The 17,425-nt window shown below is 35.4% G+C and overlaps 1 protein-coding gene across 1 annotated transcript; it reads right to left on the reverse strand.

Annotated features, from left to right (window-relative positions):
- Window positions 1-9,540: 9,540 nt before the first annotated feature.
- Window positions 9,541-16,118, reverse strand: LOC130717341 (uncharacterized). The gene is made up of 11 exons (XM_057567540.1): window positions 15,456-16,118; window positions 15,096-15,360; window positions 14,206-14,365; window positions 13,356-14,073; window positions 12,778-13,207; window positions 12,474-12,655; window positions 11,689-11,845; window positions 11,350-11,577; window positions 10,910-11,260; window positions 10,133-10,234; window positions 9,541-10,047 (listed from the first exon to the last, which is right to left on the reverse strand). Exons 1-11 carry the CDS (start codon window positions 15,962-15,964, stop codon window positions 9,814-9,816), a joined length of 3,336 nt encoding a protein of 1,111 aa, XP_057423523.1. The 5' UTR covers window positions 15,965-16,118; the 3' UTR covers window positions 9,541-9,813.
- Window positions 16,119-17,425: the final 1,307 nt, after the last annotated feature.

Raw genomic sequence — 17,425 nt, forward strand, 5'->3', positions numbered from 1 at the left:
ACTAATTGAACACAATATAGAGCAGAAATGAAAAGTAGGGTTCATGCAACCAACAACAAGGTGAAACTGCCACATGATCTGATCTTTCCCCACCATGGAGGGAAGTTAAGATCATGCTGGCAGCTTCAACTGGTAGTGGTGCATGATGGATGATGAGAAAGAAGAACAAGTGCCGAAAGGTGGTTGTGATGAGATTGGGAATTGGAGAGAGGTTTAACTGCCATGAGTGGTGCTTGGTTTTTCTAGCTAGGGTTTAGATGAAGAAGAGAGTTGGAAGAGACACAATTATATATAGAGCAGGGCTCAGGGGGAAGAAAGAACTAATCCTCTCTGTGAAAATAAGAGGTTCATTTTCCCCGTAGTGTTTTAACTTTTAATATTTATTATCTATATCTAATGGAATATTATTTAGTAGATTCTTCTTTCTAACTAATATCATTCATAAAAACAATACTGTTTAAGTTCAGAACATCTACATTTTAATGTGAGTAGGAACAAGTTTTATTCATACACTAAACTCAAACTCAACTTTATTTAAGGAGAATTAAACATGTACCAATTAAACTAAACAAAGCTTTTTGGTTGGAATATTAGTAGACTGTAAAGCCATTGGAAATATTATTAAAAATTAAAACAAAATTAAGAGAGGTAAAAAGTGGTCCCTAGTGATGCAAATTGAATATTGTCACGCCAGCACCACCACCATGCAGTTTTTAGCTGACAGGATAGCGAGTGTTTTCTCATATTACAAGAGCATTAATAACTTTTGGGTTTAGCTTAAGAAAGTGGGAACCCCTTACACTTTCTTCCCTTTCTCAGTTGATGTTGTATATATACAATGAAAAATTATGATGAACCAAAATTACGATAAATAAAAGTAACTTATCTTAGCTTTTGAGGTTGCTTACATGACTTTGATTTCATTATGATTAATTATCTACAATGTATCCAAACATACCCTCTTTCTCTCATTGTGAGAAGGAAAGCAGTGAACATAAGCCAAATGAAGAAAACGGTGTGTGTGTGCGTGAGGGGACCATTTGCATGGCTACATAGACATTGCATTACTATACTTCACACATCATGCATCAAGAAGAAGGAAAAGCATCTCACACCAACAAAAATATAAGAGTATCTTTCATTTCTTTTTTGCAAATTTTGCCATTTGTTGAATACCTGTGTTCTGGTGTATCTGGTAGGTGCCAGCTGCACATATACCACATACGGGAAATTTTTGATTCTGGTGATTAGGAAAATGACTCATTAGTTAGAAAATTTTAATGCTATCTGGAACCCCCTTTTCCTTGTTATAGATAGAGCTAGTGACATGATAGATCTAAAGTATAAATGTCATTATCTATTTTATGGCTTATGAGTTTTAAATGTTTTAGTGGGTAAGGGTTGGAGAAGGAAGATGCATGATGCATGTTATTCCGTACTTCAGTCATTTTCCTTCTGTTATGTATGGTTTAAGTGCATTGTAAAAGATACAACTTTGATGCTCACAAATTGGTGTAAATAAATTGAGTGACGCATTGATCTCTTTTCCTGCAGTCTTTCCAAGTTTAATTCTGATATAATATAACATTTTTTTCAAGGTATCCCACGGTACAGCCGACAGATATGAGACTGACCCATCGATACTCAAAAATTACATTAAATGGTTAGATTTCTCCTGACAAATGTTTCCACTATGTTAAATTTGATTATGTAAATACCCATATAAAATGTCAATATATTAAATTATGTAAGTATACACATAGAATGATTTATTTACCTACCCACTTAATATGATCTTAGAGACTCGAGTGAATTAGACTCATAATTATCGGCTATAGTGAACCATAGTACACTCATTAACTATATTTTTACTTGTGATATAAAATAATGTCTAATATATGTCATTAACTATATCATGTTCCTTTTCATTAAAACTCATTTAATTTATGAATCATTTTTTTCTTAGTCTTATGTAGTAGTTAAAGATTCTTGAAATCGGGCTTAGCTCCTCCCTCCAACAAAAAAAAATCTCGGAATCCAGAAGGTTTTACTAAGTTTGAAATGACTATTATTCATTTAATTTATAGGTTGTCTAAATAGTTCATGAGAAAGTTTGGGTTAAATAACATATCGTTAAATCACATTGAAGATAAATGAGTTAGAAATTTCATATTTTATTTATTAATTATTTATAAAAATCATATTGATTCATTAAGTTGTTGGTTAGAAACCCACATGAGTCTTTAAAAAATCCCTTAATTTGCACTAGATTTCCTCAATATGAATGCGAATCAAGATCGATCTTATCAAGTGTAAAAAAAAATTAACCATATCAAGTTCCACCACTAATCCAATTTTCTTTATTTCTTCAATTATTAAACATACAAAATTAATTAATTTTAAAATTGTGAAACTTGATATTTATTTTTTATTTTTTTTACAATTCAGAGGATTCTAGTCTGGCCATTATTATATGCATAGACATCCAAATAAAACATATCACAAAAATGTACTCTATTTTTGTTTTTTATCTCTCACTCCTTATCACGTCCTAACATTATTTTGGTTATATATCATATCCTAACATATATCACATTTTATTATTTTTTTTGAATGAAAGTTCATTATATTATATTAATAAGTAAAAGCAGAGTCTGCTAATAATGTTTCAGCAATACAAGAAGGGGGAGAGTCCCACCAAACCCAATCTGGAGAAACTATAGCATCAGAGGCTAGCATATAAGCAGCCTCATTAGCCTTCCTAAGTACATGAGAGAAAGAAATAACAAGAAAGCTAGTGGCTAATCTCTTGCAATCATCAATGATCACATCTATCTGTGGAGAGCATGTCTTCGTACTTGTCATTGCAGTTATAATGTTTGCTGAATCAGACTCAATGATAAGACATTCCAGCTGCCATTCATGTGCTAACTCCAAGCTCCAGCGCAATGCGAGTCCCTCAGCCACCAGAGGATCCTGACGAGTGTTCACCACACTAGTTGCCGCAGCCATGAAAGCAGAGGTATGCGATCTCACCACCATTCCAAGACCTGTCGAATCACTCCCAGTCCACCCGGCATCAATGTTCACTTTCAGGTATCCCTCTGGCGGTGGCTGCCATCGACCCCGGCGCTCCCTTTCTTCCGTATCATTCACACGGTCCCTCCTCTGCTGAGCCTCCTTCCAATCTGTTAAAGAAGTAAAAGCTGCTTTCATAGCTACCTCTGGCGGCAGTACCACGTTTTGAAATATAGCTTCATTACGTGCTTTCCACATTCCATACATGCCTTGCAGCAATAATCCCACCGTCTCTACGTCATGGCTTCGAATGAACTCAGCAATCCATGAAGAAGAAGCCTCTTGTACCCCATCATCTTGGAGCCCCAACGGGTGAGAAAACCACGCCACCCGAGCCCATTCACACGCGAAGAACAGGTGGTGCATAGTTTCGAGGACTTGCTGATGACAGAGAGGGCAACAGTCATCAACTTCAACCCCCTTTCTAACCAGATTTGCTCTACAAGGAAGGGTGTTGGTAAGAGCCCTGTAGGCAAAATGCTTTACCTTGGTAGCAACGGTAGCTGCCCACAACTTCTTCCAGGGGACTACGATAGCAGTAGAAGAAGTAGCTTCCCTCATAGTTTTGTTCTCTTGAATCTGATTGTAGCAGGACCTGACTGAGAAAACGCCATCATTACTAAATCTCCAGAATAGCTTATCAGCTTTTGGTACCCTTCCCAAAGGAATCCGTTTAATTGCAAGGGCATCAACTGGGTTAAAGAGCTGATCAACTAACCTCTCATTCCATCTCCTACTGTCATTATCAATTAACTCATCAACTCTCTCAATGGCCACATGTGCAGGCCTACTCGAACGTACCAAACCATCTCCACTCCCAGATAACCATGCATCCCTCCAAATATTAATGCTTGAACCACAACCTACCCGCCACTTCAGTCCTTCCCTGACAGTACCAATTGTTTCCCAAACGCTTCTCCATGCATAACTCGGTTGGTGACCCAGGTCCGCATCAAGCAGCTCCTTCCGTGGAAAATACTTTGCTTTCCACACTCGGAATAGTAGAGAATTTCTGAATTGTAACAGTCGCCAAACCTGTTTGGAGAGGAGAGCATGATTAAAATCTTTCAAGTCACGGAATCCAAGACCTCCCTTGCCTTTGGGTGTACAAAGTTTCCTCCAACTCATCCAATGGATCTTCCGTTCGTTGTCCTTTTGCCCCCACCAAAAATTGGCCATTGCACTCTCAATCTTGTCACTCACATTAGCTGGTATTTTAAAGCAACTCATGATGTAATTAGGAATGGCTTGAGCCACAGATTTTAACAATATCTCCTTTCCTGCCTTAGATAAAAACTTCCCCTTCCAATCTTTGAGTTTCCTCCAAACTCTTTCATGAACTATGCTGAAGATTGCTTTCTTTGATCTCCCAATAACCGTAGGCAAACCCAGGTACTTGTCATGGACCTCTACAGCCTTTACACCCATCCTATCTCGGATCATCTCCCTACTGGTATGTGGAACATTTCGGCTGAAAGAAATTTCGGATTTATCCATATTGACTAATAGTCCTGAAGCTTGCTCATACCTTCTGATTACCTGCAATAGACAATCAACTTCCTCCTTTGTTGCCCGTGTAAAAATTAAACTATCATCAGCAAAGAACAAGTGAGATATTTGTGGAGCCCCTCTAGCGACTTGAATTCCATGGAGGGCTTTCCTGTGGACTTGATCTAACAGTAAACCGGAAAAAGCTTCCACACATAAAATAAAAAGATATGGTGAAAGCGGGTCACCTTGGCGCAAGCCTCGCGTGGGTGAAAAGAAGGCCGTAGGCTCACCGTTTACCAAAGGGGCATAAGATACTGTAGAAACGCACCGGAGCACCAAATCAGAAAACTGTTGAGTGAACCCCATGGATGACAGGACATGAGAGAGAAAATCCCACTCAATCTTATCATACGCCTTCGCCATGTCTAATTTAACCGCCATATATCCTTTCTTCCCTCTCGTTTTTTTTTTATGTAGTGGAACACCTCAAAACCTGTAAGTGCATTATCAGTAATGAGACGTCCCGGGACAAAAGCACTTTGGTTTCCCCCCATTATATCTCCCAAAAACACTTTGTTCCTGTTAGCAATACATTTTGTAACCAACTTCATAACTCTTTATTTCTCATTCAGAGTATCACTTATTTCTTATTTACTTAAAATTTTCCTAAACAAAATAAAATGAACAATAAGTCTATGTAAATATTTTTCCCTATTTTTTTATTAATTGTGACATGTATATTTTGAATAGTATAAATAATATTGCCCCAAAACGTAGTGCAAATATTATATATCTAAAGTTTATTAATACTGTAGTTAGGTATGTTTTCCTTTTTTTTTCTCCATCGGAATACTTTTAGGTATGTTTTTCTAATGTAAATATAATAATATAACTAAGTTTTCGAATGCTTAAAAAATAATTATATAAACACATTCCTCTTTTATTAAATGTAATCTTCTATTAGATCTGGCTTGATTGATATCGGCGAAGGAACGGACAGCACGTGGAACTCTATGTGTCGAGAATATATAGCTTAGCTTTGTAACTCTAATGAAGGTTCCTTGTTATATACCGAATAAGTGTTCTTTATTTATCTTTTAACACAATTCCATTGGAGTGTAAAAAAAGTGTTATGTATTTTATATAGGTGCTTTAAATTGTGGGGGTGGCGGCTATAATTTTGTGAAATCAGTGTGTGCAATGTGGACTAAAGTAGGGAAGTATAGTGTTAACAAGAGAATATCTATAAATAAAGAGAGAATCACATTTACACATGGACATAGTAACTCTTTTAGTATTTGTTATTGTTCTGCTAGGGTTTAATTTGATTAAAAATTACAAAGATTTCTAGGGTATGGCGGATTGTTCAAGGCATGATAGAATTTTAACAATGCAGTCGATAAATTATTCAAAACAGAGAAATGAATGCTTAATCAAAGTAATAAATAAAAGCAGCTAAAAATGGAATAAAATGAAATGGAATTTTCATACTCAATGCATTTAAATAACTTTTGCCTATTGTGAGAAATGCGTGTACTAGTATTTATAGAAAAAAATTGTCTATTTTTTATCATGTGATTTATAAAAAGAATATACAAATATAAATCATGTGATATCATTTTGATTTGGTTTTGAAAAAAAAGGGGACCATCAATTTCTCCAAGTAAATTATGAAGGCACATATTAGATTCTTGTGCCAAAAATTGTAATTGTTGCCTATAATAGAAAAATTACGGTTAGCCCTCAACATCAGGGTCCGTCATGAAAATGTCCTACACTTGCCAACAAAACAGGCTGGCTCAGACCGTGGCCCACTTTTGAAGAGAGCATGCTCGGTTTGTTTATTAATGGGGTCTCAATCTCTAGTTATACCGTTGTAGCAAAAACTGCCAAGTGAGTCGGGAGGTAGAAAAATAGAGACAAGTGAAGGAAAAGGAATAGGTACCATCACCACCCCATGTAAAGCAAGCATTGCAGGCATCTAAAGCCAAAAAGATATTTCCATTCTTCTCTTTCAGGATTTTCTTTCACATGTTGCAGGTCTATTTAATACTCATGTCCCAAAAATTCCCATAAAGTTGCATATTTTATAACTTTTCTACAGGCAAAATTACTTCTGATGAGAAGTTTTTACAAGTGTATTTGGTTCCATGCATTGAGAGCTTCATAATCAATTCTTACTGTGCTCAGTACAATGCATGTTTGAAAATTCAATTCATTCAAAAGTTACGGTGAAATTAAAATCATGATAGACAGATGCGGCTACCCTAAACTTTTGCTTTTAGATCATGATTTTGGCTTTTCGCCTCAAACAATTTTTCAAACATGCACATAGATGTTTGACAATCGACTTAGATAATTGATTTTAGTCCCTAAATCATTTTGCGAGAAGCTAGAGTTAGTAGCTTCTACTAGACATAATCAATTCGAGTATTTTATAACTGAATATGTTTCTCATAAACATAGACAACTATAAATCTTTTTACCAAAGTCAATTTTATCCAACGGGATAATTATACCTTCACACCTCAAAAATGAGGTGTGGAGAGGTGGAGGAAGAGAGAGATAGGAAGAAAGGAGAGAGAAAGTAAAGATGTGATAGATAATTTGATTGATAGAGAAAAGAGAAATAGATAGTAATGAATGTGGAAAATGAGTGGAGATGTGTGTATATATCATAACTCCTATCCAACGTCAATTTTAACAGCACAACATTGATCCAAAAACGCAATAAATAACTTTTAGATTTCTTAATCAATTCTGATGAATTAGAAATTTAAGTTTTTCATTATTTGATGTTGTGTCATGAAAACACCCGTGATTGTGGACTAGTATCTTAATTACTACTTTATTGTTAACTAGTTCACAGGCAACTTTCAAAATGGGGTTGGGTGCTCATTGCTGCATGTTGAGGACCTTCCTAGAAAGCACTTCTGCTTGTGTTGCTTTGTCCAAACTCCAGAGTCCAGAGGCAAAAGAAAAAGAAGTGTTCTGGCCTCTGGGATTGCGTTCCCTAAGAACCCTATATACATATAGGTACGTGATTCTTTTGATGAGCAGCAGTAATTATGATCCTTATTAAGGATATGGCAGATATTGGAAAGAGATAGATAAGTAGGAGTGTCCTGTGAGTAGAGTGGTCCAAAGTTGTTGTTGCTACTTGCTACCCTCTGCATGCACTCTTGTCTAAGGATGCATAAGACCACTCACTCAGCTTCTTTGTCCCAATATCAGCTTTTAGGGGATGAAGCATCAGCTCTCAAAACCCCATTAAACAAATTTAGCTAATTAGAATACCAGCTGTCCAAAGGTTGGTCTAATTTTTTTCTTATGTAATCACATATATACTCTACTAAGACAATCATTTTTGGAACTTATATGAGCGGCAATGCTCTCCTTACCAAGTATTTAACGTAATTGTATTTGTAAGACTCGAACTCAAATCATTTAATTTGTTTGAACTAAAACACTTTGTGTGAGTTGATCTACATGTTTTATGTCAAGATTAGTGTAATTCTGCAATGGTGTCCAGGAGGTCAGTGTCCAGTCTCTCTCTCTAATTAATTGCTAATGGTTTGATGAAAAGGACGTTAACTGTTTTCTTTACATATTGAAGAAGCGTTATTATGGGGGCAAATGCTGCATGTGAAACCAGTCAAAAAAACAAGACAGGTTGGAATGCAGGGCTTGAGAGGGAGTAATAATTATTGGTTACCGTGACTTAATAACGACTACTTGGATTAGAACAGATCTGTCAACTGCACATTTGTACTAATTATATAACCTTTTATTCTATAATAGCATCTCTAACTATAGGTGCCCAATTTGTATGAAGACCTTTAAAATGTGACCACTGATGGACCCTTTGAGATTGGTTGTCGAATTTTAACAAAAAGAAAAAGGAAATGTTGAAGTTTGTTATGAGAGTAATACAACATGTGCAATAGGTACTTGTTCATTTCGTGTGCACTCACTAGCTTATCCAAATAATGAAATGATAATTTTAACTCCACCATTAGATATTTAATATTATTCAAGTGTGTTTGAATGATTGTGAATTTGTAAAACAGAGTTTGGATTAAAGTGAGTTGCAATGTAATTTATATTTGGATACTTTTATTTCAAAACCGGGTTTGACTTTGATCCCAAACCAAAATAATTGCAACTCACTTATTATTTTATTCCATTACACTTGTTATTCCATTCTATAATCCTCCACCGATCCAATCATAGATTTATTATGTTACTTTAATTTTTAAAATAATAAGTATTCCTAAAATTAGAACTTTCTTTATAATTCACCATTTTATCTATAGGCTTTTTTTTGTATTTACAACAATAGAGTTACCATATCATATCAATCTAAAATTGCTACATAGCAAAACCAGGATTGATCTAGTTGCTACTTCTCATCCCATCTCATAATATCTTCGACCAAATTCAAGAGCCCAAAATACATCATTAAACATCTTCACAAATCTGGATGGCTTTCAATTACATAAAAACAAAATATGATGTGTTAAAAATTCCAATTTAATACAGGATAAACAGCAGAAACTGTCTATTGAATTCTTGTTTATTTCACAATTGATATGATAAAATCACATATGCAACTTTCTGTTACTCTCTAGTCTCTATTCTAACTTTAATGTAGTCCAAACAAATAAAACTTAAAATTTCTATCCTATTCTAACATATCTACTAAACACTTCATAGTCATTCATAAGACTGAAAAATGACTGATTCTTTTGAATAACAAAATTCATGAGAAAGCAATCATGCATCTATTATTATTAATGAAAATTGTTTCAAGATAGCACCCTTTTAGTAGTAACAAATTCAAACAAAAATTGTATGTATTTCACCTGTTAATCAAAATTATTCCAAAAAAAAAATTTACCACCATCGGCAAGAAACCCACACAACTTACTTGGTAGTTGGTACTGCCGAAAATGAATAAAGATGATATGCTTCTATGCAACATACAACACAAAGCATCGATAAACTAATCAGTCCCGCTTACAGAGAGTTCGAATTACATGAACGCCTCAAATGTTTACAACCCTAAAAGAGAGACGTATAAATAATTAAATAAATATCTCAAACAGATTATATTAGAGCCGCATGGATCTAACCTAGTAAAAAAAAATATTGGATAAGTCCAGCGTTTTTTTAAGAAAAAGAATGAATATAAGTTATTTTGAAAATACATTTTACCAGGAGAGGATCACCTCCATATCCTGCCTAAATCTTCCCAAGGCAGCTAGTGTGTCCAACCAGCATTTCATGGATTTCTTCAGCTGTAGGTCGCTCATTTGGGTTTTCTTTCATACAACTATGAAACAAATCAACAAGGAACTTCAACGTGTCAATCTCAACTTCTGATTTTTCCAGCTCTTCACCAGATTGAATCATTGTGGGTTCATTCATTGAACTCAAAGCCTCCAGCTCATCAGTTAATTGTGGTCGCTTACCCATCTGTATTGATCATGTTAGAAGATCAATGAAAATTTAGTGTTCACATAAACTACAAAAAGTGACATCGAACAAATGACAACCTTACCTGCAAACTATCATGCATGAGTGAATCATGTACTCCATAATATGGAATTTGCAGGGTCAGCATCTCCAGAAGTAAACATCCAAATGACCAAATATCAACTTTCTGTCACAACACAGAGAAAAATTAAAACCCAAGAAAATACTATCTCTGGTGAAGAGTAAATTAAATTATTTTAACTACACCTGTTCTTAATTAAAAACAAGAAACATAAGGCGGGGGGGGCGGGTTTTGCTCTCCCCACCACTGCCCCAGCCAGAATAAAAAAAATGATACCCCATCAAATCTCTAGCGAGGTCAGGAAAAATCACAAGGAGTCTACCTTTGTTTTTTATATTTTCCTTCATCTTATTCACACACACATATATAATAGTATATTTAATTAAACCATGTGAATTTAAAAAAAAAAATTTAAACCATGTGACGAAAACATTGCAATTCAAACAATCTATAAAATAGACATTAAGAATTTCAAAAATATATTAGGTTAACTTTATTATTTAACTACTGTTAAAATTTAAATTAAGTATTACATCAGAGGGGGTTAAGGGTGGCCATTTGCACCATCGAATCCATCCTTTTCCTATCGGATTTGGTTTCCTAAATCCAGTCAAAGCAGGTTTCCCACAACGAAGTTAGGTTGAGTTCGGGCAGGTGCACAAAAGTTTGGGTTTGATTGTCATGCCTAGTCAAGTTGTTTCATAAAAAAAAATCCTGATATTATTCATATTTCAAACCCAAAAATCAAAAGGACATGGTTAATCAGTTGGGGGATCTTACCAATCCATAAGTGCTTTTCTTATACATAGTCCGCACAACCTCAGGAGCCATCCACCGAGGTGTTCCAACACACACTGAAGGAGGAGGTGTTCCCACATGAGCAATACAGCATGCATGTAAAGGTGATCTTAGTGGCACTGCACTATCAAAATCACAAAGCTTCACAGTGGGAGTTCCATCATCTCTCTTCCTATCAATATCAAACAGAATGTTTTCACTTTTTATGTCGCGATGAATTATGTGCTTCGAGTGCAGCTCCGACAAAGCACATGAGACATCTTTGGCAATATATAAAGCCAACTCCACGGGAACATGCTTTTCACCAGCTTTTGCCAGCTTCTCCAGATAGTTCTGTGAGTAAATGGAAGTGTGAATTTAATAAAACAACCAAAAATACGCTAATAGTAAAGAAATGATATAATTATATAAAAAAACCTTACTTTTAAGGAGCCTGCTTCCACATACTCCATAAAAATTGCAGATCTCAATACACGATGTTCAGGATTGCCATCCGCTGGGATAGTCCATTTGCATGTTATTTGGTGTCCATACATCTCCACTATGCAGGGGTGTTTTAAAGAATCAAGAATTCTAATTTCTCCCAAACAATTATATTCAAATTTTTTAACCTTCTCTGCTGAACTCTCCTGCACTTCCAAAGTACGCACCTACAACACCATACAATATAAAATGCATCCAATTATGAAATCTTCAGAACAACAAATTACATATCAAGGGAAGTGAAACCCCTTTTAACCATTCATGGAATATTAAAATACCTTTGCTGCCGCCTCAACTGATCCAAATTTGCACCGAACTAAAGTAGTCAAATGTTTATTCTCAAGTTCATTACAAGTCGGGAGAGATGGAAAGGAATGATCAGGAACAGGACCACCAGATGAAAGAGGGACTTTGCTTCGACTAAGAGGTATATACCTGAAACATCAAGTCAATAAGGCCTTGAGTAACACCATATAAGTTCACAAAAGTCATAGAATTTAAACAAGCTCTTGGACAGATGAAAAAGAGAAGTGAAAGGAAAATATTATTTTCCCTTGTTTTATTGAGAGAAAATAAAGATGGGAGAAGTGGTGAGACCAAGCAAAGCATTAGTGTTAATTAAGAAATTTCACTTAAAACTAAGAATTTTTCATAATTATGTTTGAAACACCTAATCCAAATATGCACTGAAAGTTGGGAGAAAATAATATAATTTTTAAAGTCACAAACATTTGGACTAAAATTTGAGCATAAGCAAAATTCTTTAAATGCTACAAAATGATGAGACCCGAAATTTAAAAAAGAAGCCAAGCTCTAAAGTGCAGCATGATTGATCACTATTTAAAATATGCTGAATTTATAGCAGGAAAAGGACAAACCAATAGCTATATTTCAAGCAGAATAACTAAATTTCAGCAGCATATAAAATTAAATATAACGGATTCAAGTGAAAGCAATGTGCAAATGACAGCATATTAGATATTACACAAAACCAAGCTGCTTTCTTTTTTACAAGAACAAAAAGAGTTGCACATCTATCTTTGAACTTAGAGGATGTATATACCTGCAAAAGTACTCAGGATCTTTCTCTTCTCTTATATCATGAGGTCGGCAAGCATCAACAAGCATTCGAACCCATGTAGCACCCCTCTTTATCAGAATGATATTCCAGGCATGTGGTGAAAAATCAAGGTAACCTCTGACAAGCTCACAAGGTACAGGTGGCTCCATGTGATCACATAAATACTACAAAACAAATAACTTGCATTAGATCATCACAACAAAAGAGGCGGAAACTAAAAATTTACAGCACAATATAAAGTACACATAACAAAAGTACAGTATAAATATATAGCAACAATTATCACCTTAAAAAGCAGAGCTCTATGTCTACATACACCATACTGCACACAGCCAATAGGAACTATGATTGAATTTCGCCTTTTTTTTATATAATCAAGAGATTTTCCAGAGATCTCGGAAAGAGCAATATCTTCCATGGTGTTTACAACTGGTCCAGGGGAAGCACTTATACTGGTGCTGCTTCCAGTTGAGCACGTACAGACAAAAGGCTTATTATAATTTGAACCAGATACAGATTTCCGCATCCTTTCTATAATAGCACGTCTATCACTTCCACCAAAGTGATCAGATACAAATAGGGCAAGCAGTGACGCTGTTTGCAAGTTATCAACCACAGCCAGGCTCCCAGGAAAGTTTATACTACTTAACTGCTTCAAATTATAGACCAAAGTCCGAGCAGAGAGCATAACAGCATCCAACTCTTCATCCCTTCTTCTGAGATACAAAGAACAACCAATCAAATTTTATAGAAAGTGTACCCATGTAACCCACCCACTACCCCCAATATGACAAGCTGACATATATTAACTACAGATATACTCTCCCAAAAAATTACAAAAATACACTAGCAGTAAGAACAAACCTGTCTAAAAGTATGACTTCACGAGATGCAAGGCACGGATTTTGCTCATAACTCTCAAGAGGCATAAATGGCCGATCACGTCCTGCATCATAAAAGCCATCTGACAGATGGTCTTCAATGCCACAAAATGATATCTTGCTGTACTTGCAAGAAACTAATGAGCTATCGCCAATTGGTTTTCTAGACTTGCATGGTTTAGGATTATCAATATCCTGAACTGAATGCCTCTTTGATTTAGAAATACACTTCAAAGAATCTAAACATGCTTCATTCTGTTCACTTTGCCCATTCTCTAAGGAGCATATGGATGCATCTTTTTCATCTCTGCTTTCAGAAGTGCAGAAATCATCTTGTGAAAACTGCTTTTCAATAATTACTTCATCAGTGTTGACATTATCAATCAAATTGTCATTCACTTCTTCAGAGAATGATCTTCTATTACTGCCATCCAAGCTCCCATTGTCTGATACAGTTTCTGCGCAGTTTTCAGAGGCAAGACTATTCATATTTTCTGGTTCAGAAGTTTTGTGAATCTTCTTGCTAGGCAACCGGTCAAGATCTACACCTTTCCACTTCCTGCTGCTATTTAAGCGTTCTAGACGAGCTTTCTGCTGCAAATAGTGTCGCCGCTTCCACCGTTTACCTGACTTACGAGTTGCAAAACATCTACTGCTAGATGAGGAGCTTGTTAATATACTTGATGAGGTGTTATGAGGACCTGCAAAATATTTATAGAAAAGGGTAAGTTCTGCTCTAAGTACATGAACTTAATCATTCACAATTCAAAAGGGAAGAAAATACACAAACAAGAGGGAAAAAACAAAATATTTAAAGCCATTACAAGCCTCACCATGAGAAAGGGTTTCTTTATTTTCCAGTACTTCGCTTTCATAGACATCCATTTCAACAGAACAACTGCTACAATCATCTTTGCATCTACCTCTGTCATTTCCTTCCATATTACAGCATATCCATGAAGGAATGTGAAAAATGCTGGGCAGCTTGTTGTACTTGATCAATTGATACACAAAAAATATGTTAAAGGCTATTTAAACATATGAAAATCAATACCTTGGATGCATATGCACGCATGAATATGCACAGAAGTGATGTTAAACATAGATGTATATGCACGCATGAATGGACCCAGCATGATTACAGTTTTTTTACAAGCAAGCTACGGCTACTAAATCAATACCTTGGATGCACAGAGGCACCTTCAATGCGGTCTCTCCATGTAAAACACTGTCAGATGCCACCAAATTAAATGCATATTAAACATAAATTTAGGCAAAGGAAACAGGACATAGGTTCCATATCAGACACTAGCACACACAAACAGCCATATCGAAAATGTATTCTTAGTAATTTATTACAGATAGGCCAATTTTTAGACCAAAAGGCTGATCACGGGCCATGAAAATTTTCTACAAATCATGGCAAGTTTATACTTGTGGACCTTCAAAATCATTTATAATTATAACCACGGTAATAGCCACTGAAAATTTTCATGCAGTGCATAAATGAGAGCAAAATAATGTTTTTTTTCCATCTATTACTTGACAGGTCAGAACAAATATATAAAGCTATATCTAAGTACATAATTAAAAAAAGCACAGAAATCAGGCTGAGCACATTAAAGAACTACGCAAAGTAAAAAGCACTACACGCGAAGAACGTAAATGCTATGAATAACATTATTGGAAAACCGGCCGGATTTAACAAATCGTATCTAGGTACCTGAAGATTTAAGTTCTGAAGCCTGTGCATTGACGCGAGTTCAAGGGATCCTAGTGAAGTCAATCTATTATTTGACAGGTCCAAACACTCCAACCTTGACAGAGAGGTCATAGCTGATGGTAGCTCCACCAACTTATTGTTTGCAACTTTCATGGATATTAAGCCAATCAAATAAGTAATCTCTGTGGGCAATGTCTTGATTTTATTGAATGAAAGATCAAGATACTCCAGACTCTTTAAGCAACCAATTTCCGGAGGAAGGTATCTAGAGTAATCAAAAAATGGATTGTAACAAGATTTCAGAAATCAATACAGTTGAAACAAGTAAAATAATAACAATAGCATAACAAGAAGATTAACCTTATGGAGAAGTGACAAATGGAAAGCTTGGTCAAGCATTTGAGAGCAGCAATCTCAGTCAAAATAGGAAAAGCTGAAGGTCTTGGAGGCCCTTTAGAAAGCTCAAGCTCCTTCAAACCCTTGAGCTTATGCAAGGGCAACCCACCAATCCCAGGTGAAGAAATCTTCATCTGCAACCGCTCCAGCGCCGTCATGTTCCCAAACTCCGGCGCGAACAAGTTAATCTCGTTCCCGAAGAATTTCAGCGTTCTCAAACGCACAAGAGCGCCGACGGACTTGGGAATCAAGCTGTAAACGTTCCTGTACATGTACAGGCTCTCGACGGAGTCTTCTTTGGCATTCTCCGGCACCGGAAACTCCAAGCTCCTCCCTGATACATCGAGGGAAACGGGTTCATCGATTCCGGAGTCTGAAGAATCGCCGGAGGTCGAGTTCTTCTTGTTGTCTTCGGGATTTTCGGGAAAGTCGCCTCCGGCGGTGGGCGCTTCATCGGAGTAAAGAATTTGCATTGGCTCCGAGTAGCGAATTGGTGGTGGTTGCAACGGTGGGGTTCGGAGGAGATGAGGCAGTGAAGAATGTTGAGGGAGGAGCAAGAAAATTGAGGAGAAAGGGGAAAAGAGAAACCCTAAAATCTAGAGGTAGCAGTGTTGCAGTGAAATTGAATACTTGGATACGTTTGCACTAGTCGCGAATCGAGACGTTGGTTGGGAAACGCATGTGGAAAGACGAGAATAGCCCTGGCTTTGGCAATTAATTACTAGGTTTTGGTGGGCTCCGTCAAGAGAGGATGTAGGGTTTGTATTAGAGGGTGATTTGGGGACTTCACTGACTTGGTGTGCACCGGCCGAATAATATATAAAATTGTTGCCCATAAACTGAAACTTGCGTGTACCGTGTGCACGTGCTCCGTGCCTGAAGGAGCACTTCTTTTTATTACATGAAGTTAATATTGTATGAATTTTTTTTTTAAACTCTAATATTGTATGAAATTGTAGCATGGTATGTAATCTTTTCATCCACAATATATTCAACCTTTAGATTTTAACACTATTGCTTTTAAATTTACTATTGTTTTTTTTTTCACGTGCGTTGCATGAGAATATGTCTATTGTATTTGATATATCAATTAATCATGAATGTGATTATGCGTGTTTGTTTAAATCTTAGATAATTAGGGCAAATCTTTTCAAATTCGGTCTCAAGATCTGTTTTGAAATTATGAAACACGTGTCAACAAAAGATAAGTTATCTAATTCTTTTCTAATATATATATATATATATATATATAGAGGAGAAGATGACTGATGCAGTATCTTAGATAATTAGGAAAAATCTTTTAAATAGATTATAATCTCATTTTTTTTATTGTGGATCATGAGAAAGAATAAAATGAGAAATCACGGGATTCCTGTAAATATGTAGTAAATTAAGCTTGAGACTTTTCATAATTTAAAGAGATAATAAAAACGGTTTCAAGATTTGTTTTGGAAATAAATTTAGTAATGAGTAATCTAGGTAAATCTTAAATAATTAGGGCAAATCTTTTAAAATTCGGTTTCAAGATAAAATAACACAACATAAGAGAATCTATCAAATGAAATGACACGTGTAATTTTTTTTATGAGGATTAACCTGAGAATTACACGTGAGATTTTTTTTAGAGTATTAATTAATTTAAGATAAAAATAAACAACATAAATCCTAATTAATTTATACTCTAAAAATAACTCTAAGATAAAATAAAATATTTCCTAAAATTAACATTAAATAAATAATAAGATAAATTAAGATAAAATCAAGAAATAAACAACCTAAATCCTAATCAAATCTAAAATTTAAAAAGGTAATAAATAAAGATAGATAAAAGCTACAAAAATCTAGCAAATCACAATAAAAACTCATAAAATCCTGAATTAATTAAGAATCCGAAAATTCAATAAAAATACCATAAAAATTAATTAATACTCTAA

Source organism: Lotus japonicus, chromosome 5, assembly GCF_012489685.1.
Source record: "Lotus japonicus ecotype B-129 chromosome 5, LjGifu_v1.2".
NCBI lineage: Eukaryota > Viridiplantae > Streptophyta > Magnoliopsida > Fabales > Fabaceae > Lotus > Lotus japonicus.